General features: G+C 39.7%; 1 protein-coding gene across 1 annotated transcript; it reads right to left on the minus strand.

The window, feature by feature from the left end:
• Window positions 1-27824, minus strand: DCAF15 (DDB1 and CUL4 associated factor 15). Its single transcript, XM_067464003.1, has 13 exons — window positions 27652-27824; window positions 18747-18844; window positions 18479-18614; window positions 15248-15354; window positions 14395-14531; window positions 13068-13238; window positions 11271-11852; window positions 8693-8784; window positions 6949-7077; window positions 4795-4880; window positions 3048-3152; window positions 1290-1405; window positions 1-602 (listed from the first exon to the last, which is right to left on the minus strand). The coding sequence occupies exons 1-13, from the start codon at window positions 27778-27780 to the stop codon at window positions 547-549; spliced, it is 1944 nt and encodes a 647-aa protein (XP_067320104.1). The 5' UTR covers window positions 27781-27824; the 3' UTR covers window positions 1-546.
• Window positions 27825-27993: the final 169 nt, after the last annotated feature.

Consider the following 27993-nt stretch of genomic DNA (forward strand, 5'->3'; position numbering starts at 1 on the left):
TCAAATTTAAATGTTTATTGCAGGAACAGAAAACCTGCTGGAGACAAATTAGGATGGGAAATAGAGGGTGTCATGTACACTTAAGAGGGGGAAAATCACTCCTCCAATGGGAGTGATAGTGAAGTGCCTGAAACACAGAATGACATTTAAAGAAGGGAAAGGGTTTTGGTCTCCTTAAAACAGAACAAACATTGCCCTGGGATCATTCATGCTTTAGCACCAGGGGAGGGCAAACCCTGCAGAAGACTCCTTGTGGTTTCACACGGAGACAGATGCGCTGACGGTGGAGGCCCTGCTTTCTGGGGAGTTCTCTTGCTCAGCTGGGGCTTGCGCAGCCCAACTCCTAAGATGAGCCTGCAAGGAAAGGTAGGTTCTCCAGAGTGCAGTTTTACTCCCAGACAGTCCAACACAAGGTCAGGTGCGCAACTGTTGACTCAAAAGGGATGGGGAAATTAAAAACAACTTTGAACAAGGAGGTAGTTGAATCTGACACACATTTATGGCAGGAAATGAACTACTGATGCAAGCTTCTTTTTGAACCTAACTTCATAAGACAATCCATGTGTAGCGCTCGTTGTCCGCAAGGAATTTCAAAGAGCAGCCTGCAAGGGGAAGGGGTAAGTGAGTTAGCTACATTGCACACTCCAAATCTTCATTTTTACAAAGCCTCAGGAACAGGCTGCTAACAAAAAGACAAGAAACTTCCAGACATAACATCCACCACATTTAGGAGCACCAAGAAAGTTGGCCAAAATATAAGGCGACCCTAAGCGGAATTTGTGGCTCTCACATCTCTGGAATTAAAAGTTCACATGGCCAATAACTACCGTTTTCCATTTCTGCACTTTCTGAATGCAAATGAGTGAGAAGAGGCAAGCACAACCAAATTTCAAGCAACCAAGCCAAAGCTGAAATAAGATTGCCCATGTCCTAGAGCAGGTCTCTTCAACCTGTAGCCCACCATGTGTTGTGGACTTCAGTTCCTAGAATTTCTGATCACTGGACAAGCTGGCTACGACTTCTTGGTGTTGGGAGTCCCAAACACCCAGGTGGGCCACAAATTATGCAGGCCTGCTCTAGAGGAATTCCCCTACCATATCACCTCAAAAATCTGCTTAGACCTGATCATGTACACAGCAAGTCCTTGTCCTGAGTAGCATCAGGTACACAAAGTGTGTTACTTCGACAGAAACAGGCTGTCACATCAATACCACAAAGCCAACTAAAGCTACAGTTTTTCAGGAAGATGCTCAAATGCCTCCAAATCAATAGCTGAGGAGAAAAGGTACCTTTATGAAGGGCCTCGTTGGTCATCCTGTTGACATAACGGCCACTGCTCTCGGGCACCAGCCACTTCATTACCATGTCCACACAACTTTTCCGATAGGAGCTCCACACGCTGCCACTGAGAGAGAGCAGGAAAGGACCAATCCAAGTAAGTACAGTATCTATTAAAACTTTTCAAACATGTGCTGGGAGGCTCTGGGAATTGTAGCCAAGATTCTCCAAGGTAGTGGCAGGCTGGGAAGTCTCTCTTCGCAAGAAGATCTGGTTGCTGCGTCTGAATTCACTAAAGCTGCTCTTGAGCATGAAGGGAAGGAGAAGCAGCTTCTGTCCCCAACGTAAGGTTCTCCTGGTGCTGAAGAGCAGCTGCAACGAGCCTGGACATACGTCCACTCTCAAAGTTAATAAGTGGTCAGGGGGATGGAGCTATTGCTGTATGGTGGTACTGGATACCTCCTTGAAGTAGATGGTACTCGATACCTATTTATGCAATGCTGTATGGTCACCAACACAGAGCTAGTCTGTGTCACTGTGGGTACCTGACTCTATTGGGCAGGACTGCTCATTGTAGACAGTTAGAGGCCAAATTACCAGATCAGGTCTAGGTGCTAGCATTTATGTATCAATGCATTTTGTTAGAGGAGGCAACCCTTTAAAAGGCTGGGGACATCTAGCCTTCCAAATGTTGGAACTCCACTTCCCACCAGTTCTTTCCAGCACAATCAATGACATGGAAACAACTGGAGTACAAGATCATAGTACGCAATGAAAACAAGCAAGTTTAACCAGGGCTTGTATTTTTTTTAACTTTTTCTATGACACAGTTACATGACTGTGAATCTAAATTCAGGAATCCCAGTTGGCAATACTTCTTTGAGTGTTATAGGATAAAACAAATGGGACTAGTGGGAGGAAACAGCTACTATTTAGCCAGCAACTCAAATCTGTGATCACTAGGAAAGCAACAGATATACTCCCTAGCCCATGGGTGATTTCCTTTCACCAATATAAATGCCTACCGCTCACTCGTTACTATGGGGAAATACCAATATGCTATATGCATAGCTTGTCATGGGCCCAGGGAAGACAGGAGAAAGACATAAGTTGTTAACTTCCACTAAAGACAATGAACGAGTAAGATCTGGGAGTTCAAGATCTCACACTCTTTCAACCTCTGACATTGGCAACTGCAAATCCCATCTGAACAAATCTCACCAAGAAAAGCCTATGGTTGTCTTAGGGCAGTTGTTCTCAACCTGTGGGTCCCCAGGTGTTTTGGCCTTCAATTCCCAGAAATTCCCAGAAATCTTAACAGCTGGTAAACAGGCTGGGATTTCTGGGAGTTGTAGGCCAAAACGCCTGGGGACCCATAGGTTGGGAACCAGTCTTATGGTCAGTTGACATACATCAGAAGTGACTTATGGTCAGTTGACATACATCAGAAGCAAGAACAACAGTGGACTGTAAATAAAAGGGGGAAACAAAGTAAGGAAAGCTGCAAGTATGAAAGACAAAACAACTTCTGAACAAGTGGTAAAAGTAATAGAAGACAGACATGCTGGCCCATAAGTTAATTAGAAGATGGAGTGAAGAAGGCCCTTAACTTGGCACCTGAGAAAATCCACAAGGATGGTGCCTCACAAACCTCATTGGTAAGGCTGCTACAGCAGTGCAGTACAGTATAGCTCTTATAGTATAGAAAGGTTCATATGGGAGACAGCTTTCTTTAGAGCATGGCACAGAATACAGGAGACCTGTCTTACCTGGTCTGGCCTTTGACTTCAGTGAGGTCTCCCACACTGACAGTGACGAAGATGCCTGTGTTGAGATCCCACGCTACTTTGAGGCTGGTGTGATAGGTCTTTGGCCTGCAGAAAGTACCACAGTCTGTTCAGCCATACAACATTGTAAGCCAAATACCTGTCCTGACAACTGATGTATATGCAGCCTCCTGTGCTGTTGGGTCTTGCTAAGACAAATTGAACAAATCAGCATCTGCTAAAATCATAGGTCCACCTCCAGCTCAAAGAATCATAGACTTGGCAGAGACCCCCATTCGTGAACAGATCTCATGTTCAGGAAGTTTTTCCTAATGTTCAAAAGGAATATTTTTTCCTGTAATCTCTTAGATGAGATTAAATCAGAAATTCAAAGGCAAAACTGACATTAATGTGGTCACAAAACATTTCCTGTGAATATGTGTGTACAACAGTGATTATTTCTTACTAGTAACTGAAATAAGGCTACTAGGAAGGATCTGATGCTTATTTGAGACTTATATCATTACACATGTGCAGTTTCAGCATCTTTTGATAAATAGAAGTGGGTCGGGAAATCTTTAATGAACACCCCACGTATAGTGTGTAACCTAAAGGCACCAGACCCATGAGATCTTGGAAGCTAAACAGGGTCAGCCCTGCTTAGTATTTGGAAGAGATAGCAAAGGAATACCAGGTGCTATTTGGCTATATTTCAGAGGAAGGAAACGGCAAACTACTGAGTATTTCCTGCCCAAGAAAATCCTATGAAATTCATAGGGCTGCCAGAAGTGGACAGACAGCCTGAAGAAACATACACAGTGTGCTTAGCTTGCTAGCTTGAGCCACATTGTGAATTGTGGACTAAGACACATTCCTGTGCTCCTTCTTCACTGACCATCTTGACTTAGGAGACTGGTGAACACAGCTGTTACAGGCAGTCCCTAAGTTACAAACATCCAACTTACAAATGACTCATAGTTAAGACTGGGGTTGAGACAATAGGAAGAGAGAGAAATGTACACCTAGGAAAGAAAATTCACTCCTGAAAGAGTTACCACGGCAAAAATGTGTCTCAACTGAAGCTTTAGCACCAATCCTTGTTTCCATAACAAGCCTAATTTTTCAAATCCAATTATCACAGGGACAGAAAGTGAGGTGAAATCTTCTGAACAGGGGCACAGACAGCAAAACAACGACCACAGGTGTGCTAAGGCTTCCCTATATTATCCAAAGCATGCATGCATGTATACATGTGTATGTGTGTAAAATGTACCTGTTTTGACTTACATACAAATTCAATTTAAGAGCAAACCTGCAGAACCAATCTTGTTTGTAACTTGGGGACTGCCTATAATCAATTCTACCATCATGGAGGTTTCTACTAGTAGCTGCTTGGCCAAGTAGCAATTACATATTCTTATTTGACTTTTTCTTCCAATGAGCTCAAGGTAACATGGTCTCCTGGTATCAGTGCAAGAATATTTAATCAGTGAAACTCTTGGCATTTCAGCTATTACAACACACTGGCTCCCAAAGGTTATTTCAACTGTTTATCTCTGGACCTATAATTCCTTTTGGAAAATGTATCCCCTCCCCATCCCGTGTCCATGTTACTCTGCTCCCTTCTGCCTCAACAACTTATGTTGTATCCCAAAATCTTATCATAAGAGGCACATCAAATATAACAAGCAATCAGTAAAAGAGGTGACGAACATAAACTTAAGCAACTCTAGTAATGGACAGGACTCACCTAAGCTGTCCCTCTTCATCCGGGGAAGGGAAAGCCAGGAGCAAGAGTCCAATATTGATGATAACCTGGTTGGTTTCTGGACACACCTAGAAAGAAAGGAAAGGCAGATGGTTGAACTAGAGCTCACTCACTGCTGGATTCTAGAAGTTCAGAATTAACTGGCCAGAATACTGAGCATTGAATAAATTGTGCTTGTTCCATTCTGCTGCTTCTACAGTTTGTTCAAAGCATTACTTAGGTAGCAGAACCAGTAGCTAAACCATTGAGAGTGCTACAATGTCTCTGGAGAAGATACTTAGGAATGAATTCCCTTTCCCTCCACAATAATGATGGCCGAAAGCGAGGAGGAGCTGAGGAGCCTTCTAATCAAGGTGAAAGAAGAAAGCGCAAAAGCCGGGTTGCAGCTAAACGTCAAAAAAACCAAGATTATGGCAACAAGAATGATTGACAACTGGAAAATAGAGGGAGAAACCGTGGAGGCCGTGACAGACTTTGTATTTCTAGGTGCAAAGATTACTGCAGATGCAGACTGTAGCCAGGAAATCAGAAAACGCTTACTTCTTGGGAGGAGAGCAATGTCCAGTCTCGATAAAATAGTGAAGAGTAGAGACATCAGACTGGCAACAAAGATCCGCCTAGTCAAAGCCATGGTATTCCCTGTAGTAACCTACGGATGTGAGAGCTGGACCTTAGGGAAGGCTGAGCGAAGGAAGATCGATGCTTTTGAGCTGTGGTGTTGGAGGAAAGTGCTGTGAGTGCCTTGGACTGCGAGAAGATCCAACCAGTCCATCCTCCAGGAAATAAAGCCCGACTTCTCACTGGAGGGAAAGATACTAGAGACAAAGTTGAAGTACTTTGGCCACATCATGAGGAGACAGGAAAGCCTAGAGAAGACAATAATGCTGGGGAAAGTGGAAGGCAAAAGGAAGAGGGGCCGACCAAGGGCAAGATGGATGGATGGCATCCTTGAAGTGACTGGACTGACCTTGAGGGAGCTGGGGGTGGTAACGGCCGACAAGGAGCTCTGGCGTAGGCTGATCCATGAGGTCACGAAGAGTCGGAGACGACTGAACGAATGAACAACAACCACAATAATCATCTATTTATAACCTGCCTCTCCTTGTGGCCCAAGATTGGGCAGAACAATGTTAAAACAAAGGGATAAAACACTATCAAAATACAAGATATACAAAGTTAAAACACAGATTAAGTTCAAAAGCTAAATTTGACTTGGTAACCCTGCTAGAAGAGATCATGACTCTACCCTACTCTCAGCTAAGGAAAATAAAGCTTTAAGGCTGAATGAGGAGGTTTTTTGAAAAATGAGAGTGATTTTAGTTTTTCTTGCTCCTCTGCTAAAGCTGAAATCTGAACAACAGTACCACTTCTAATCTGGCAAATGCACCTCTTACAAAATGAAAAGTAATCAGCAGCAGGAAGTCATGTATGTATTTCAAAATTAAGAAATTGGGTTGATGGTTACACAGAAGAAAATACTTTCCTTTCTTACCCTTACTACACACTTGCAGCTTATCTCCTACCTATTTTGTATCAAAATGACTGAAACCCCACCATAGTTTATGTTCCAGTCCTGATACATAAGAAAAGACTAGAAATATTAACTGATATCTAATGTTAATGAAAGACCACATCTCAAAATGTACTTAAGGTTGTATTCCAAAAATCAGCCCAGCGGCTTTAAGCCACATATATCATAAATACATCAATACTACTGCCATGAAGGCCCAAGTCTTCCCAAGTAACTAAGGAAAATATTTTCCACAAAAGCTAGTCAATACAATGAAAGAATGGCTCCTGATCTTCTCGCCTTCGTTTCATCATGGAGCGGTATCAAAGTAGTATTTCAGGTAGGGCCAGAGGCTCTGATGACATCACTGCAGCAATGCATGCCAACCAAAATAGTTCAGCTATTTTATTTAAATGTTTTAAGCTTTGTCCCAAAATGTGAACCAAAGCTGCTAAGAACCAAAAATATGATCACATGAAGTTCTTTCTCAGCTCTCAAAGGAGATGGTTATTTTTTTTTACCTTGCCATCAGCCAGAAAGCCACAAGGTTCCTCAAAGGCAAGATATGGTCCCATCTGCCTCCAAATGAGGCCGGTGGTCTGATCCTGCGCCTACCGTGTGCTTACCTCCAAGATGACGATGTCATAGTCACTGAAGGAGCAGAACTGCTTGGACCATGAAGCGTCGTTCCGGATCACCTCGTTAATGACATATTCAAAGTCCAGAGTCAGCTGCTCTACTGTTAAGTATTGTCCCTAGAAAGGGAAGAAGAAACACATCTGCTTCATCAGTTTCCTACAGCCTCACCCAGATGCTAACTCTTAACTGTCGGGTTTACAGGACACAGCACAGGTCCCTATTTGCAAACCACCAACTTTTGAGGTTGCATTCAATAGTCCCCTCTCCCCATATTATCCAAACACGTCAGTTCTGCTCTGTCTATGAAATTCAGTCCATTTACAGGGTTAGGAATGATGCAATCCTCCATACATTGTGGAACTGCAAATCCCCCAAGCACTACAAAACACATGCAATGGATTGATCAGTGTTCAAGCACATGCTAACCACTATTAGAAGCTGCCACAAATTAAAAAAGCAACAGCCTCGGTTACAAGCTGCAATACATCTTTGAATTGTATCAATGATGGACAAACCAACCAAAAAAATTACACTTTGGGAATTATTTTTTACTGAATTCTCTCCAGTGCTCCAGTTTTCTACACTCAGGGATTTTTTTTTTAAACCATTCATATTATTTGATTCGTCCATGTTCTGAAGCACATACACAAATGAATAAGTAAGTTCCTACAGTGCAGTCACTGGAGGGCAATACAACATGTCTTTTTGAAATAATTCTATTAGCTCAGTTCAGATTTTGAGAGACATTAACTGATATTAACCCCCAAAGAGCTTGAAGTTGGAACTGTCATTTTAAGGCATTCATCAACACGCTATGCATGATTCATGATAACTACAGGATACACAACTTTCCATAAATAATGTCCAATTTCCAAGAGGTTAACTTCAAAGTTAAGGGGAAGATTCAATTACACTTAGAAGATTGCCAAGACAATGTAACGGATGAAGATTTGAACAGAGGATATAGTTTCTTTTTATATTGTTATTATGCACTGTCGTTTATGTTTAATTGCACTTAATGTTTTTGCTTTATCAATGTATGTATTTTGTTTCAATGTATCAATGTATGTATATTATATTATTTTGTTTCGGCATCAGATTGTGCCGACTGTATCACCTTCGGGCTGAAATGAGAGGGATAGAAATAATGTAAATAAATAAATAAATAAATAAATAAATAAATAAATTTTGTTATAACTATTCCAAAACTGCTCTATGGTCTATTTCTCAACACACAGGTTGTTTTGCATATTATACAGCATATGTTTTTTTCCCCCAATTTGTGAAGAGTTTAATTCAAAATGAATAAAACCCCTAACCATTGCATTTAAAAGGATCTTTGCCTTCCCTGTGCATGTGAGGGGTATTAGATCTTTTCAAGTATGTTTGCCACACCAAACAGTGAATATATATTCAAGAAGTAAACATAAAGAATGGGCACTTAGCTTAAGATAAAAGCAAGACATACACTGAAAGCTAAATACAATGAACAGAGCAGTAAAATGCAGACAAGAAACATCTGTACATAAAAAGCACGCTTTAAATCAATTGTTTAAATAACATTTTCCTTATGAGTTTGAATCATCTTTGTTAACTATAAAGCAGGCCAACCATAAGGCTGCTAGGAAGTCTAATTTTTAAGGACTTCCAAGTCAAGAATATTCCTTTTAGTACAATTTTCTTAGAAAGCAGCCACTCTTCTTTCAATGACAGGAAGTCTGCAAAAAGTACCTGACAAACAGCCTTCTCCTTCAGCAATTTCAAATTCCTTCCTCGGAGATCTGTCACAACAAATGGCAAGGAGATCTTGTCATCTTCGTACTCTGAAAGGAAACATAGAAGCCAAGTAAAGAGTAAGTGCACAGAGTGCCAAAGAAATAGTTTTCAAGATATAGCTATTTAGAGGAAGCTTAATATTAGGAAAAATGAAGACTTCCAAAACAGAAAGAGAGCTATAGCCAAAAGAAACTGATCTCATGGAACAGGATGATCCAATGGAATCTTTTTAAAATATATATTTTTTGCTTGACAACCCAAACTTTTCAAAACAGCCCAGTAGTCAGAGGTGGACGTTTCCCTTCTTTCCAAACTCATTATTAGCCTTCTTGTATTTCACAGCTATGTCTCCTTCGCACTTTTGCCACATTTTGCAGAATGTCCTATTCTTTGAAGCTCAATACAAACCACAACAGTGTGTTTTTTAATTGCTTGAAATACCTTTAAAAATATTTTATACATTGCAATTTGATTTCAATACATACTTCTTTTGCTCATCATCACCATCAACAATCATTTCAATGTATATCCTCACTACCTCTGAGGATGCTTGCCATAGATGCAGGCGAAACGTCAGGAAAAAATGCCTCTAGAACATGGCCATATAACCCGGAAAAACCTACAACAACCCAGTGATTCCGGCCATGAAATCCTTCAACAATATATCCCATAATTATGCATAAGAGTTCAGGGCAACCAAGTTTTTTATAATTTCCTGTCATCTTACATCTCAGGTACATTAAGAGAGCGGCAAGACCAAAAGCAATGTAGAAGTTTTACAGATGGGGAGGAACCAAACCCATGTTTCCCTATATCAGTTGAGTTATATTGATAAGAAATCTAGGTCTAATATTAAAAGAACATATTCTCTGAATTCATCCTGAGAAGCAATTGAGTTACAGTTAGTCTTCTATGATCTCACAGATTTTGCAGTTCAACGCTACAGAAAACTGCATTTGTATAAAAAAAAAAAGATCATACCTGCCTTCCAACACAAGTCAAACAACGCTCAGAAGCAAAGCTTGCTGGGTATAAGGAAAAACAGTTACATGAAACTGTATATCTTTATATCCTTTTACCATTATCCCTAGCAAAGTCCAAATGGGCATAGTCTCAGCAAATATTACCACTCCAAATTAACTTTCATTCTGATTTCAAAGGGTTATATAATTCCCCAATATGGGATATATCAGGTTCACCTGGGAAACATCAGGTAAAGGACTAAAGCAATGACCAGTAATGCAAACTGAAGTTTTCTGTTCCAGGAAAGGAAGTGAAGAACTGCAACAGCAACTGACTGACAAGGCCCTAAATGGTTGGTCAGTTCCACGGGAAGGACACCCAATGCTAACATGTAGCTCAGAGAGCGGAGAGAAATCGTATTGTGTGTAAAGCTGGTCCCCATGCAATCAAACCAAATTACTCAAAACAGCTAGAGATGCACATAGAAGACAAATCTTATCATTCCTAAATGCTAAAACTTCCCAAGAAAAGCTGGATTTTGAGTGCCAATGATGCTTATGTGATGATGGCTGCTAAAAAAATGTAAAATAAAATAAAATAAATATACATATAAATATGGAATTGAGTTCCAAGAACAGGATTATGAATCCCCACTAGGTCTATTAGCTGCTACACTAGAACAACACTACTACTTGGTCTATTTAAGCCTATGTCAACTAGGATCCACACCTCAGCATAAATCACTTCACAGCTACATATCAGCAAAAGATGAAGGGAATGTTTAAATTCTTATGTTATACACAATATTTCCAGGGAAAAAAGCTCCTTGTATAGTCACATCATAGTGCTGAACTGATTTTCGATCTTAACTGAAAAAGGGGGACCAAGCACACAACTCCCCAAGGTATGAAGTGACAAAACATTCCTAAGGCTGGAGACAAACTGTTCCCTTGAACGAAGCAATGTGTGTCTCATACAGTGGTATTTCATTGGAAATAAACTGTATATAATCAAGTATAAGCCTAGTTTTTCAGCCCTTTTTAAGGCTGAAAAAGTCCCCCTTGGTGTATACGCGAGTCAAGGTATTTATTACTTTACTCTGTTGTTGTTGTTATTATTATTACATTTATTATTTTACTCTCTCTATTATTATTGGAAGGATATGTAAGCACATTTACACTGAAGGTTAGAATAATGGTTTAATCAGAGTTGGGCAGTGTTATCTTAAATTACAGTTTTATGTAAAGAATCAACAACACTTAACCTACTAATGCCTCAATTAATGTAATGGTATTTATATCTATTTTTATTTTGAAATTTACCAGTATCTGCTGCATTTCCCACCCTCGGCTTATACTCAAGTCAATCCGTTTTCCCAGTTTTTTGTAGTAAAATTAGGTGTCGCGGCTTATATTCGGGTTGGCTTATACTCAAGTATCTATGGTATTTCTCCACCAGAAGAGCTACAGAGATATAATACATTTGATATTCAGAGGCCCTGATCCTAGAAGATCAAATCCAATACTTTCCTTCCCCAGACTTTAAGCTTTAGTTTAAAAGTCACACTCACCTTCCTCAGCCTCAGAGGAATCATTGGGCTCAAGGACATAGCGCAATTTGGTGTAGTTCACATAGCCTGGCTCAGCAAGCTGGCTTTCCAGTTCAGAATGAGCACTGGGGGAGTTTTTGGGAGATCCCCCCACATCTGAAAGGCTATCTGCCGCAGAAGACGTGGAGCTGCGAGTGCCACCTCCATGCAAGCAAGTTCCTAAAGTCTTCCCAAGATCCCAAGAAGTCAATGTGCCCTGGCTTTGGGTGCCACCTGAATCAAGAAGGCATTCAAACCCATTGCCTGACTCCACTTCCATTGGGTTGGTGCCCTTGGCTTCCTTGGCCCTCCGGAAGATGTCCGCTACAAATTCCTTAGCCATAGCCACAGCGGGTGAGTCATGGTTTTCTATGTCCTGCGAAGGCACAGCAATAGGGGGTGGCTGCAATCCATCTCCACTCCGTGAAGGGCAGCTGTCTCTTTCCGGCACTTTCTCAGAGCCCACAGGGGTCTGTGGCACAAGATTTGTATGGCTACCTTCTCCAGCAGGAGAGCAGGACTGGCGACTCTGATCGTAAAGGATTTGGGAAAAGCTGTTCTCATCTGCAAGGAAACAAAAGATCCAGAAGTCTGAATGTACAGCAAATTTTTCAGCAAATCTGCATATATATTTTACAATTGCTACTAAAAGCAGAGGTTGTGGGTGAGATTTGGTGTGTGTGTGTGTGTGGGGGGGGGGGGGGAATTGGGTGTTTTAAAATTCATTTTTATTGTATTTATTGTATTTTAACTGATCTAAATGTGTGACCGTTAGTCACCTTGAGTCCCCTTGGGGAGGGAGGCAGGGTATAAATAAAATTATTATTATTATTATTATTATTATTATTATTATTATTAACATTATTAATATTAATTTCACCGCAAGTTATTTAGCTAGTGTAATCTACTTGCACCCTATAGCAAAAGATCGAATGTATTGTTAAGATGTATGGTTACATTTAATATTCCCTGCCCCAGACCAGTATAGGCCCACCCCTTTAATCTTCAAGCCTGCCTTTTGTTTATGTAGGTTTCACAATTATGAAAAAGGACATTTCATTATTATGCAAGCACAGAAATTGGCTTAGCCCAGAATCAGAATATACACATCACACAACCATTTTTATATGGTCCCAAGCATCTAAAGATCTGCTGGACAGATTATACTAACCTAGATTGAACAATACTGCAAATGTGATTTATTTGATCCAAATAAATAAATTAACCAATATCTTGCTAGAAGCTAAAATGTTAATGGCTGAGGTCACCAAGGAGCATGTTTAGCTCCCTTTCTAATCAATTCTGAGTGCACTCCAATTATTTCCTCTCATTTAAGTAAACAACTGTCATTCAGTCCTCTCAAAGGGATCTTGCAAATGATGCTGTCTTTCTCTTATCACCATCCTATCAGAGATCTTTCCAGGATCAATGAATTTTTGGAATAAATGCAAGCTTTGCACATGTTCAATAAGATTTTTAGCTGCATGGATTACATGTAAAACAATCTTCGGTGAGAAAGGGTGAAAAACATCTGTGTCCTCCACTCCTCAAAAGTAAATACTTTGGTTAAAGTTACTTTGCTATATGGTGATACTGTTCTTCTGAAGCTAATTTCCTATGTATTAATGCTCTTGTTTCTCAAGACAACCAAACTATACACACTTTTAAACTACAACTCCGTAGGAACTGAAAATCTCATAGCTAACCTTGCATGGTACAGGGCATGCTATCTAAAGAGAAAATAATTCATATTGCACGCACAGTCCCACAGTTTCTTACCTGATGTATGCACAGAAACAGCACAGGCCACTAAAGAGTAGCTGGTATTAAGCAGCACTACTTGGTCCTTCTTAAGTTGGAATGCTGGCTGGAATGTGGGGAATGGGTACACCACCTGGTATTTCGTGTGCAGCATGAAGCCATGCTGCAAGCACTTGGCACTGGGGTCACCTGTGCAATGTATGCAAAAAAATGCATCAGAACCAGGAAAGGCAAAGTGAACACAGTGACTGGTTGAACATCAGGAGTTGCTCTTTATATAAAACACTCTTCAGGAGATTGATTTTTTTCCCCAAAAGAGCCACTGTGGGACTCAGATGACCCCTTTCCAGAATCACTATGTAAATTTACTATATAATAACAATAATAAACTTTATTTATACCCTGCTACCATCACCCCAAGGGACCTGGTGTGGCTTACATGAGGCCGAGCCCACAACACATCAATAATAAAACAATAGCAACAAACAATAACAAAAACAGTTAAAATACATCTCATAACTAAACTAAACTAAAATAAAGCAGTACAGTAACACAACAAGCATTTAAAACCTAAGACTGGGTCAAATGTAAAATTTAAAATTTAAAAATAATGCTGGGCATGAGCAAGGTAGGATAAAACTGGGATGGAAATTTTTAACTAACTACTTATACCTAAGTAATATATATTTAGGTATAAGATTAGACATTTTAGTCAAAATATCAGTCCAAAAACCTTAGGTCAGTGTAGCTACTGTACATTAACACTTATCAAAAAAGGAGAGGAGGAGGAATCATCATCATCATCATGACCTTCTCTGAGTAAAGTGGCAAAATGCAAGAGCTTTGTCCATCCTGGGAGAACTTAGTAGCAGCAGTGATCTCCTTTACTCTCTCTGCTGCGATACCACTGGCACAAAAATAGCAAAGGCAGTACCACTGGTGCTTTCCCCTTTACATGGAATGGCCCTTGATTAATCCATATATCATATAATAATGCATAATTTTGGCCCCAAAACCTGCCCTCAATTTATACACAATGTATACAACACTATATATAATAAGTGTTCTGAGCCTCAGACTAAACCAATGTCCAAAGTTACACAGCAACACTGTGGCTTTTGGCAAATTTATTACACATCTTGAATGGCTTGCATCAAACTCTGAGGCCATTAAAAGAAACATGTAATACGTTTTATATAAATAACTTCAATTGCGAACAAAACAAAGTATTTTGAGAAAACGAGGAGAAGAATATCTTGATGATAAATGAGTTAGCACTTTTGGGTGTTTGTATTATTCAGAGCACCCCACCAAAACATAGCCATCAATATCATAGTTCACTCACCTGGATGTGCAATGGCCATATCCCTGCAGCTAGAGCAGTGTGTGAGAGGAGGCATGGCAACAGTACTAATGTAGATATCTCGATGGTTTTCATCACTCATCATCATGTTCATGAGCAGGCCATTAGCTGAACGAGTACTAATCCGGAAAAGAAGTAGTAGAAATAATTTCTATTTCCACTGTGTCTGCTCAGAATAGGTTACAAAAATGTGCAGCAACCTTCAAACAGAGAGCACTTACTAAGTTAGCAATGAGCTGTATGATCCTAATTTAACCTAACTGAAAATAAGCGACATCCATTAGCTTTTTGGGTAACAAAAAAGTTGAACATTCCTTATTTGGAATTTAAAAATACTCCAAAATCTGAAATTGTCCACATGGGTGGCTGTGAGTATGACATTTTTGCTTTTTGAAGGGCCAATGTAAACAAACTTTGAATCAAACACAAAATCATCATTAAAAATATTGTGTATACAATTACCTTTAGGCTATGTGTACAGGAAATCCCCAAGTTACAAATCAAATAATGGTGGGATTGAGTCATGGGGAGAGAGGGGTAAGAAATAAAATTATTATTATTATTATTATAGATGTATTTGTCCATAATAACATAGCACACATGCATATTAGATCCAAGTGTTTGGGATTCATCTCTGAATATCGGGCTCTTCGCAATATTCAGTTTAAAATGTGGGAGTGTTTATATATTTACAACATCTAGCAAAATACAAGATAAAATAGCCCAGAAAGCCCCAAGCAGGTATACTGGGTGACTACTTCTCAGAGAAACATGGAATATTCAAGTAGTAATTCTAGTCTCAGTCTCAAAACTCAAGGATTCAAGGAAAACCTACTTGAAACCAAAGACAATGACCTTGGAGGAATCACTGGGCCACTCACACACTGTCAGATAAAGGTCACTGTAGATTTCTTCATCTTGGAACAAACGAACCTGACGAACCTGAAAGAGCAACAAAATACTTGCTAGAACATGGCTAGTCTTTAGAAGAGAAATAACAGGAGATGCAATGAAACAGCAAACTACACAGTAAAAAAGTATTATTCCAACATAGCCTGTTCTATCAAGCTAATGCTTGTGACACTACTTGATTCAATGAAGCTACATAATAAGGCTAACCTTAATCTGCTTTCACATTGAGTTTCTGACCTACATATACAATACTATAAACTCAAGGCCAGAGTTAAAGGAAACGGAACAAGGAGTTGCTACAAAAAGTGGAAATTATAACAGTGTAAACATGACTATCTGTAACCCTGTTGCGGGGGCCAAGGACCAAAAGATACCCAGCTGCTCAAGCTTATTTTTAGTACTGGTTCAGAGAGAAAATAGTGTGTGCCTCATGAGGACTACATACCAGTTCACTGCTATTGTAAATGTATTTTATTTATGTTAACATCTAAATAAGACTGAATTTCCCAAAGCCAGACTAATACTGTCTGTTCATAATGAAACACTGGGTGGAGACGCAAGCATAAACCACCTTGCTGGCAGTTTATAGCATCTTTTGAAGTCAATGCTTTATTGACAACTGGGTTACGGTATTTTTGTAAAATAAAATTTTGAAAAATGAAATATACACCAAATATATGGTTGTGTGCATAAATGCAGCAATATTACCAGTTTAGATTCAACGGCCCCCAACTTTGTTCAAAGCCCAAAATGAATCCCAAAATTAGCAAAAAGTATTATTAAAGATTCAATTATCAGAAATATATATAAAGGGACAAATTTTGGTGAAGAAAAGTTGACACAGCTTTTTCAAAGAGAATTTAAGGCTCAATACTCATGGGTGCAGATCCAGTAGACACTTGATTGTATCCAGTGGTGTTATTCAAAATAATTAGCAACCGATTCAGTCTATTATTTTTGGGAAAATGTACATATGTTAAACTGTGCAGGAGCTTGAGCTGGCACAAGCTTCTCTCAGAACATTTGGCTGCAAGCATGCCAATTACAGCAACAACAGTAAGGGTGTCATTGTCTTTGTTTACTGGGGGACTCCCAAGCAGTGCATCATCAGCTCCCTACTTTTAGCCAGTGTTGGTAGCATGACAGGGTGCATCTGGCAGCTCCCAGCTCCTCCCACACAATCAGGAGAGTCCTGCGCATGCTCATGCTTCTTTCTATTAACTCCAGCGAGAGTAACTGAGAGGTCCTGATTTACTAGGGCGGGAGATGCTGGAGCAGAGGCAAAGGAGTCATAGATTCTGTTGCAAACTACTATTTTCAAATCATCACAAGCCACAAGTCCTTCAATGAATTTCACTCATGACTCTTATAATAATGTATTATTATTTTAATTTCATATATGCTGTAAAACGTTTAACAAGCTCACAAAATTTTAACAGCGATTTTTCATTTTCTATCCCCCAATGGATTGGCAAGCCCAATAATTTTAGCAAATGTTTTGGGTAATGAAACCACCAATTGCATCCACCTTCTATTCCGCAGAAGTTATCCTCTGAATGGTGCTCCGCTTGAAAAGCTCCCCTGAGCACAAGGGGGGTACTATAGAGGAGGCAATCTACAGTGAATGCAGAACTTAGGAACGACTTTTGGGGGCAACAAGATCTTAAGTTTTTTTATTGATTAAAAACAAGGAAATTAATTACTATGTTGTACAACAACCTATGTTTTACAGGTTATTTTAGTCTTTATGGGTGGGAACATATAGCTACTTACATTAAATATGCATGGTAGCGAATGATCCCCCCCCCCCCCCCCAAAAAACCACACACACCAATAAAACAGGAATCCTGCTCTACATACAGCATTACAGAAACCTATCCTATAGTGCACCAGTGGTTGAAAGAAATGTGCGCATACTAGTCCTGACTCAGCAGTGAAGAGCAATGTAACACATTCTTCCCTAGGAAGTATGACCTGAATGGACTCCTACTTTCTCCTTCTTTCTTAGGAATTTCTTTAATAGTGTTATTTCTTATCAGTATTTACTGAACTCTCTGAACTAATTTTACTCTGGTGTGGGAAACTCACCACCCATCTTATCTTCTGGGTTCTAATTCCAACAATCCCTACCAGGCTGGCAAAGTGAGAAAAAAACATTGGGAATAACAGTTCAGCCAATATATATATTACCAATATGTAGCATTCTTATCATTCTATAATGTTTGGTTAATAGATAGGTAAAAAAATAACTCATGAAAAAAATTAGATACCTATACTTTACCTACTTTTGAAATCTAGCCAAAACACTAAATCCAAGTCATTAAGTAAAATATTAAATGTAATTCATTATTTTGATGGAGCACAAATGTCCCAACAATGTACAGATGCTTTACAATCAGAACTATATTAAAATGTGACAACCACTGGAAATAATCACTGGTTTTAAAGACATTTGTTTTTGGAAACCTGAAGTCCTTTGTTAGTCAGATTGATAAACTGCAGCTTTCAGATTTCTGACAGTACAGTGGGTGAGCACTTGGTGTCTGCTAGAGTTTGGTTCCAGAACCATGTCCCCATGGGTACCAAAATCGATAGATGCTGAAGTCCCATTATACATGGTGGTTATTAATGCAAGTGAGTGCCTACAAATCTGTGAAATGGTGGGAGGCTACAGCATGGAATGCATACATATCAGTGTACTGCTTCTCATACAACTAAATCAAGGTGTTATTTCTGGGAATTAAAAATAAACTGAGATGTGGTTGGGCAAATTTGTGGATGCATTGATAGAAAGAAAAAACCAAATGTATTTTAATTATCATGAAGACAAAAGAACAAATGTCAAGTATTTTATACTGGAAATAACTGTCACCTGGGCCTCAACTGCAGATGGAATTAAAATCCTTACAATTAACTAATGTCACAAACATAAAACGCCATTTACTTGATCGGATTGCACCTGCACTCTTGCACAAAAATCACACCCATTGCCTTTTGCTGCAAAGATAAGGTAGTTTATCCTTTAAGCTCACATCTGCCTCTATAGAATTTCACCAAAACAAGAAAAGCTGTTCTTAATTCTGCAAGTCAAGCCACTTTCCACAATTTTTTACTGTTGCAGGAGGTATTACTTCATATTTGCCATGGTCCATACCATTTTTAGTTTGCTGTGGACATTGAATTCCCACCAGTAGAGATGGTAGATATAGAAAGAAAAGTCATCATCACCACTGCTGCTTGTGTAGGACAGGACATATCTTCCACATTTAGAGAAACCAAGGAATATGTGTCTGCAAAACAAAATAACATTAATAATCCAATTTCTGATTACAGGACTCTCACAAACCACAGATGCAATGAATCCTTTTACACCCAGGAAAGTGCCCTATGGTAGATCAATGAATAATGCACCATAAACTTACCCTGCGCATAAGAAATGTTCATCAACAATGCTCTTCAGAGACACGCAAACCCTTGGTGGCAGCTTACGGAACAGACGAGGTGAGAGCTGTCCACTGATCTGCAGAATGTATTGAGACAATAAGACAGATTCTCTTAACCAGTTCTAATATATAAAATCAGATCTTATATACAAGGTATCACAAAGTGGAGTAAAGGGGAAACAGAACTCATCAGATGGAAATTACTGAGACTAGGACAGTGGTACAAGCAACAGGTTGGCTCTTCCTGTGACTATTGGTGTCAGTCAACTGTAGGCCTCCCTATGCAAACCAAACACACTTTGAACAAAAAGAATTAAAAGGACGAATAAGAAATGGACTATATTAATCATGATGGTAGCAACTAGAGAAGTAAAGAGCCCTCAGGAAATTGTTTTCCTGCTCCATACCAGCTAAGGCTTCTATTTCACTCAACAGTGAAAGTTCTTTTTGAGGCTGTATGATTTAAAACTTTTGCTGGATCTTTTCCCTCTAAAGACAAACATACTGATCTGCTGTTCAGGTTATTGTTCAAATTCAATTAATTATGAAAACCCAGCATACATTAAACGTTTTCTCACCCATTCCACAATAGCAGTTTGGTTGAAAGTGAACAACAAAAGAAACACTCTGGATTTGATGAGAAAGAAACTCAACACCGAAGTCACCACAACTTTTAGCAAAAAATCCACCCTCTCATGAAACATGGGTACAAAAAATATAATAGATAGGGGGGGTTTTTTCGTGTCAGGAGCAGCTAGATAGGTACATTATGGTAAGTTTATGGAGAACAGATCTGATCAATGACTAAGAATTTTCACATATACACAATAGATATCTCTGAAGAGATAATTCACTTATGAGCCGGAAACATCTGGCTATAGAACAAAAATGCTTGGCTAGGTATAATTAATTTGTTCCAGCAAGGAAATTCTTGTGTCCTTGTGACAGGCTTGGCACGACAAGAGGACCTAAAAGGCTTTAAATTACTTCACCCACAACAGTATTCAAAGATGGATTATTATCCTTTTGCAATGCGTAAAATTATTGTGACCAAATTTTAACCCATGGTAACCCCATCTCTCCCTCAATTTAGAACAAGAATTCTCAATGAGCATCAGTATATAAAACTGCTATATACCCCTTTTCAGTCCAACCCCAACCACTGTATTATCATCTCACTGTTTTCCCATCTTTCCTACAAGAAAGTTGTTCTTTCCTTCACACGTTTCCATTGGTGTACCATTCATTTCCCCAATACTGTAACAGTACTGCTGCACATCCTGTATTTGCTAATTATCTTTTTTTAATCACGAATCCTTCCCTTCTATTTTTCCCACAAATATTGTGATGAATTAAGGTGAGAAAGAAAAATGGTCAAAATCACCTAGTAGATTTAGTGCTAGAGTGAATTGCACTTGATGGATCTCAGTAATTCCAGCCAAGTATTTAAAATATTTTTACATATTCTTTGCCAACAACAACCTATTTATTTATTTATCATGTCATCAGCAACCATACCATTGTATTACATTTCTAACAGAACAAAACAAACCCACAGATTAAAAAAAACAAAACACAGATTTAGCAAACTTGGTAGTTGGTTAAATGTCCTTTGACCAGTATCTGGCCACTTGGAGTGCCTCTGGTGTTGCCGCAAGGAGGTCCTCCATTGTGCATGTGGCAGGGCTCAGGATGCATTGCAGCAGGTGGTCAGTGGTTTGTTCTTCTCCGCACTCGCATGCCGTGGATTCCACCCTGTAGCCCCATTTCTTAAGATTGGCTCTGCATCTCGTGGTGCCAGAGCACAATCTGTTCAGCGCCTTCCAAGTCGCCCAGTCTTCTGTGTGCCCAGGGGGGAGTCTCTCATCTGGTATCACCCATGAATTGAGGTGCTGGGTTTGGGCCTGCCACTTTTGGACTCTCGCTTGCTGAGGTGTTCCAGCGAGTGTCTCTGTAGATCTAAGAAAACTATGTCTTGATTTAAGTCATTGACGTGCTGGCTGATACCCAAACAGGGGATGAACTGGAGATGTCTCTGCCTTGGTCCTTTCACTATTGGCTGCTACTTCCCGGCGGATGTCAGGTGGTGCAATACCAGCTAAGCAGTGTAATTTCTCCAGTGGTGTGGGGCGCAGACACCCTGTGATAATGCGGCATGTCTCATTAAGAGCCTCATCTACTGTTTTAGTGTGGTGAGATGTGTTCCACACTGGGCATGCGTACTCAGCAGCAGAGTAGCATAGCACAAGGGCAGATGTCTTCACTGTGTCTGGTTGTAATCCCCAGGTTGTGCCAGTCAGCTTTCATATGATGTTGTTTCTATCGCCCACTTTTTGCTTAATGTTCAGGCAGTGCTTCTTGTAGGTCAGAGCACAGTCCAAAGTGACTCCCAGGTATTTGGGTGTGTTGCAGTGCTCCAGTGGGATTCCTTCCCAGGTACAACAACCTATGAAGTGGCAATATACTGTCAGCCATTCACATTGGCGTATTTGACTATTGTGAAATTGGTTAAAATGTTCTCCCCAGGAAATCCCTAGGTCCTACAATGTGGAAGCCAGCCAAAGATTTATTTATTTATTTATTTATTTATTTATTTGCAGTATTTGTATACAGCCCCTCTCAACCTTCCGACGACTCGAGGCGGTTTGCAAGGCAAAATTCAATGCCACCAAAAACAGTTAAAATATAAAAGCTTTAACATCAATAAAATCATAACAGCTGTAATAAAACATAATCCAATAATCCAATCCATCTTGTAGTTGTGATGGAGGACCTAAAGATTCCTAGAAAAGTACTATGTCAGTATTAAGTATTCACTTTTATAATAGTGCTGCACCCCTTATTGCAGCGAATGTAGTGGTTGGACAACATTCCTTCACTTTTAGCTTGGAACTCTGCAATAAATGTGTGGCATTCACACATTACTAAAGCTATGTCTTCACACCCTCCATCCAACCACAGTTCATCTTGGGGGGGACAATTACCCCATCTTTGATTCAACTATTTCTATTAGTATAATATACGTACACCCTACCACCAATTGCATCCCTTCAGAGTCCAAAATTGTATACATGGGTGGCTGAGATAGTGACACCTTTGCTTTCTGATGGTACAATCAACACAAATTTTGTTCAATGTTTCATAAGATACTGAACCTGTATGATCACGACCACCAATTCTCCATCTTTGCCAGTGTCACACACTCCCTTTTGTGTGCCATTTGCTCTTCCACTGTGCTTAGCTCAAGTTCCATCCCATGAGAAAAGGCAGCCCTACAACAGCTCCAGTGCCAGAGAAGGTTCAGTCTTAGCATGCTGCATGGAAACTGAAGCACCTTGCGGCACTTTTATGGATTTGATGCTTTTTGCATCAAATCCATAAAACCTTGCCCTCAGACAGGCAAGCACATCTTCATGCATTAGTTTATAACCATGCTTTTTTCTTTTTTAAAAAAAGTACAGATTGAATAACTCTTATGTGAAATAATTAAAACCAGAAGTGATTAGGATTTCAGATTTTTTCATGCTTGCATTTACATGTTTATCTTGGAGATGAGACACAAAGCTAAACACAAACCTATTTATGTTTCACATACGCATAGATTGAAAGTAATTTTACACAATATTTTATATATGTTTATTCATGAAACAAAGTTGGTCCACACTGAGGCATGACAAAGCAAAGGTGCCACTATCTCAGGGTGTGTCTACACTGTAGGATTAATGCAGTTTGACACCACTTTAACTATGGTAACTCAATGCAATGGAATGCTGAGACCTGTAGTTTTACAAGGTCTTTAAGCTTTCTTTGTCATAGACTGTTGGTGCTATATATTTATAGCAAAATAAATAATGCCAATTTTCACAATGGCAACATCATTGGCTGTGCAGGAACACCATTTTAAAATGTGATCATACATCATGGGATATTGCATCCTTTTGCATTCCTGAAAACTTAGGGTGGTTAACCTCTGAAGACAGGATAAAAGGTCAAATGGAACAGGGGCAATACATTCTTACATGGTTTTCACACACTTTTGTTATTATTTTTGTTTTATAAAAAGAAAATTCTCCATGTCACAATGGATCTACACTGTAGAATGCTGTTTGACACCACTTCAATAATAATATTTGTGTCTGGTTATGCTCTGCCCTTCTCCCACCACTCCCAATTTAGTGACTTCCCATCCCTTGGGTTGGAACCATTCAAATATAATTCCGCTCTTCCTTCCTAGCACATTGTTGTTCTATTCTCCCTTCTGGCCTGATACTTATTATTTACAAATTCCCTGCATAGATTCTTATTATGAAGCCTTCTATAAAAACTTTTCCTTTCTTTTTTTCACATAGTTTAGAAATGGTTCCCAGTCCTTGATAAAGTTTTTTTGTGTTTTTCTTTTTTCATCATTGCTAATTTGTCGATTTCTGCTATTATAAAGACTTTAACTATCAATTCTTCTATTGTTGGGAGGTTGTGTCTTTTTCCAGAACTGTGCATATACTTCTTTTGCTGCTATGATCATGTAGTGTAATACTTTATAGTTGTTTGACATTCCCAATAAAAATAATTTGGGCTCCAATTGTATCTTTGAATGAAAAATTTATCGCAGCAGAACCAAACACGAATATTGTATAGATGTTAGGAAGTATTGTATTGATCCATGCATATATTCCTAGACTTTGAGATATCTGTCGGGAAACTAGAACATATGCATGTGTGGTGGGATTGTAAATATGTACAAGATTTTTGGGAAATGGTTATAAGGGAAATAGATAATATTTTAAATATGGAAATTAGAAGAAATCTGTCAGAAATATCGCTACCAATTAAAAGAGATGAAGATGAAAATAAGAGGGGCAAAATTAATAGACATGCTATTAACAGAAGCTAGATTATTCATAGCAAAATATTTCAAAGGGGAAATGTCAGCACAAATTGATGAATAGTATAAAGAAGTCTAGAGAATGGTGCTGAATGATAAACTATTTATTTATTATTTATTTATTTGGTGCATTTGTTAACCGCCGCTCTCAGCCCTAGGGCGACTCGCGGCGGTGTACAACATATAAAAAGCATATTATACAATCAGCTACAACGGCAATACAACATATCACTAATACATTATCATTTAAATTACACTAAAGTAATCCGCTTCGTCTTATCATAGAATCATAACCCATCTCATAGTCAATATTCCGTTCCAGTTGTCATTTCCAGTTACTGTAGCCTTCAGTTGAATGCCTTCTCGAATAGCCATGTCTTCAGGCTCTTCCGGAAGGACATAAGGGAGGGCGCCTGTCTACCATCAAATTTAAGAAGGGACTATGGAAAAATTGATTCTGAAAGAATCTGGAGAAGATTTTTAGAAAAAGTATTGGAAAAAGAAGATGGGAATAAGAATGGTAAAGTTATGTTTTATATATGTCTATATAATTGTAAAAATAATTAATTAATTAAAGGAGTAAAAAAAGAACTAACACTTCCATAGCAGGGACCCTGGCAGTTAAAGTGGTATCTAATTGGATTAATCCTACAGTGTAGATGCGCCTTCACCCGCCCATGAGGATGATTATGGAATATGTCAAAATACACAGATCTGCCTTAGGCCCTTGTAGACAGCTGTATAAAATCCAGATTATTTGCTTTGAACTGGATTATATGGTAGTGTAGACTCAGATAATCCAATTCAAAGCAGATAATGTGGAATATATTTCTCCATTTGCAGCTTGGGAGTGCTCATGGATCTGTCTCTCCAAATGTCAGCCCAGGTAGATGAAAACAATCAGCTTTTTACTATCAGCTTCAGCTGATCCACCAACTGCGCCCCTCCTAGATTTGGAGGACCTGAAAATGGTAGCCCACGTACTGATAACCTCAAGGATGGACATCTGCAATGCACTTTACATTGGGCAACCCTTGTACCAAGTTCGGAAACTCCAACTAGTTTAAAATACAGCAGCCAGATTGGTTACAGGAACACCTTGGAGTGAGCATATTATACCTATCCTAAAGTCACTCCACTGGCTGCCAATGAGTTTCCAGGCAAAGTACAAGATGTCGATGTATTGTCGAAGGCTTTCATGGCCGGAATCACTGGGTTTTTGTAGGTTTTTTCGGGCTATATGGCCAAGTTCTAGAGGCATTCTCTCCTGACATTTCGCCTGCATCTATGCAAACATCCTCAGAGGTAGTCAGGTCAAGTTGTTGATTTGGATCTTTGGTTTGTGTCCAGGTTACCTACAGGATCACCTTATCTAATACAATCCGCCCCACACACTTTGGTCCCATTGGTTTTCCGGGGGGCGTCTGCTCCAACCAGCCAGAACCCAACTGGCAACCCTCACCTTTCCATCCACCCCAAAGCTGTGGAACGACCTGCCAGTTGAGCTGTGACAGCTAAATCAGCTGTCGGAATTTAAGGGACAAGTGAAGACCTGTCTCTTCCGACAGGCCTACCCAGACAGTCTTTAAACATAAACATGAATTTTAATGCATGTCCTTTGTTTAATCTGTTTTGTCTGTTTTAATATGTATGTCATACGAGATATATCTTAGTCTGTAACTTTGATGGAGGTACATTTGAATGTATTTGTAGCGTTTTTGCTGTGTTTATGTATTGTTTTGTAACCCGCCTCGAACCATGAAGAGAGGCGGGTAAGATTTATTATTATTGTTATTATTATATTTGAGTGGGTGTATTTGTAGTGTTTTTGCCATGTTTATGTATTGTTTTGTAACCCGCCTCGAGCCATAAGGAGAGGCGGGTAAGATTTATTATTATTATTACTATCATTATATTTGAGTATGTGTATTTATAGTGTTTTTACCGTGATTATGTATTGTTTTATAACCCGCCTTGAGCCATAAGGAGGCGGGTAAGATTTATTATTATTATTATTATTATTATTATTATTATATTTGAGTGTGTGTATTTGTAGTGTTTTTGCCGTGTTTATGTATTGTTTTGTAACCCGCCTCGCACCATAAGGAGAGGTGGGTAAGATCTATTATTATTATTATTATATTTTAGTGTGTGTATTTGTAGTTTTTTTGCCATGTTTATGTATTGTTTTGTAACCTGCCTCGAGCCATAAGGAGAGGCAGGTAAGATCTATATTATTATTATTATTATTATTATTATTATATTTGAGTGTTTGTATTTGTAGGTTTTTTTGCCATGTTTATGTATTGTTTTGTAACCCACCTCAAGCCATAAGGAGAGGCGGATAAGATATATTATTATTACTAGTGGTCCCCTGCCACGCGTTGCTGTGGCCCAGTCTGGTGATATGGAAAATAAAGTAATTAGAAAGTGCTGGTTTCCAATATATGTAATGTCTTTATGCTTGCGTGTAAACAGTACTTCTTGATGTTTCTTTGTCAGTGTTGACGTAGAGATTGTCTGGTTTGCCTACTCTGGAACATGCAACATACCATTGTCCTTCAGGGGTCCCTTTCAAATCTATGATACTATCTCTCTCTCTGTGTGAATCATATCTATCTATCTATCTATCTATCTATATCTATGGCTGGATGGCTCTCTGTCAGGAGAGCTTTGATTACATTTTCTTGCCCTGGTGAAGGGAGTTGGACTGGGTGGCCTTAAGTATTTTATGTTGGTCATGGGGGTTCAGTGTGGGAAGTTTGGCCCAATTCTCCCGTTGGTGTGGTTCAGAATGGTCTTTGATTGTAGGTGAACTATAAATCCCAGTAACTACAACTCCCAAATGTCAAGGTCTATTTTCCCCAAACTCCTTCTGTGTTCGTATTTGGGCATATGGAATATTCATGCCAAGTTTGGTCCAGATCCATTGTTTGAGTCCACAGTGCTCTCTGGATGTAGGTGAACTACAACTCCCAAACTCAAGGTCAATGCCCACCAAATGCTGCTAGTGTTTTCTGTTGGTCATGGGAGGCCTGTGTGCCAAGTTTGGCTCAATTCCATCATTCAGAATGCTCTTTGATTATAGGTGAACTATAAATCCCAGCAACTACAACTCCCAAACGACAAAATCATAATTTTTGAGTGATGGTCACTCCTTGTGTAGTGAGATGTTTTGTTGCCAAATTTGGTGTGATTTCGTTAATTGGTTCTTTTGTTTTTAAGATAGTAATTATGCACAGAGCATTATAGATAGATAGATAGATAGATTATTATTATTATTATTATTATAGATGCACCTTCACCCGCCCATGGGGATTATTATGGAGAATGTCAAAATCCACAGATCTACTTTAGGCCTCTTGTAGACAGCTAAATAAGATCCGGATTATCTGCTTTGAGTTTGATTATATGGCAGTGTAGACTCAGATAATCCAGTTCAAACAATGTGGCATATCCGACTTGATATTCTGTATTATATGGCAATGCAGAAGGGTCCACAGAGTGTAGTTAGATACAGCAATACTCTTGGGAAGAGTCGAGCCAAACGGTGGGGTTATTTATTTATATTTTTTATCGTGTCAGGCGCAACCAGACATTTGTATTACATTTTTAAAAGGTGGGGTGATTTCCCCCTTATTATGAACTGGAGCGTGTGGGAGAGATGATGAGAATACATAGGCTCCTTCCACACAGCTAAATAAAATCCCACATTATCTGCTTTGAACTGGCAGTGTGGACTCAGACAACCCAGTTCAAATATTTGTGGGATTTTCTGCCTTGATATCCTGGGTTATATGGCTGTGTGGAAGGGCCCATAGTGATGTGTATATGCGAATCCTGGACGCTTGAATCTCGGATAAAGGATGCTCAGCCGGTGTAGGCCTGCACAAGCCCTCCCCAAGGTACTTCGCTTGCTGCTGAGGTTCAACCCTAGAGAACCAATGACGGCCGGTTCCCCCCTCCGGGAAGCGCCCTGTTCCCCTCCAGGTTCTGCCTCACCTTAACTCGCTCCAGCTGCCTCACCACATGCTCCCGACGCCCAGCGACGCCGCGCCCGGACTCCGCCGAGCCTCTCTTCCCTCCCGAGGAGGAGGCGCCGCCCCGCTCCGTTTTCGAGCTCGGCGCCATTTTCCTTCCCCACAGCCTTGCCCTCCCGCTTTCCGCGAGCGCCCTCACGCCTACTGCCGCGTCCTCATTGGCCGGCCCGTGAGCGCGAGCCGGCGCCCATTGGCTCCCCGCCCCGAGCCGCCGCGCTCTTCCAGGTCGTGATTGGCTAGAATCCGCAGTCAATCGGCCGAGCACGCGCTCTCGCTACCAAAAAACCAACACAGGCCTCAACAG

This window comes from Anolis sagrei, chromosome 2 (genome assembly GCF_037176765.1).
Source record: "Anolis sagrei isolate rAnoSag1 chromosome 2, rAnoSag1.mat, whole genome shotgun sequence".
Lineage (NCBI taxonomy): Eukaryota > Metazoa > Chordata > Lepidosauria > Squamata > Dactyloidae > Anolis > Anolis sagrei.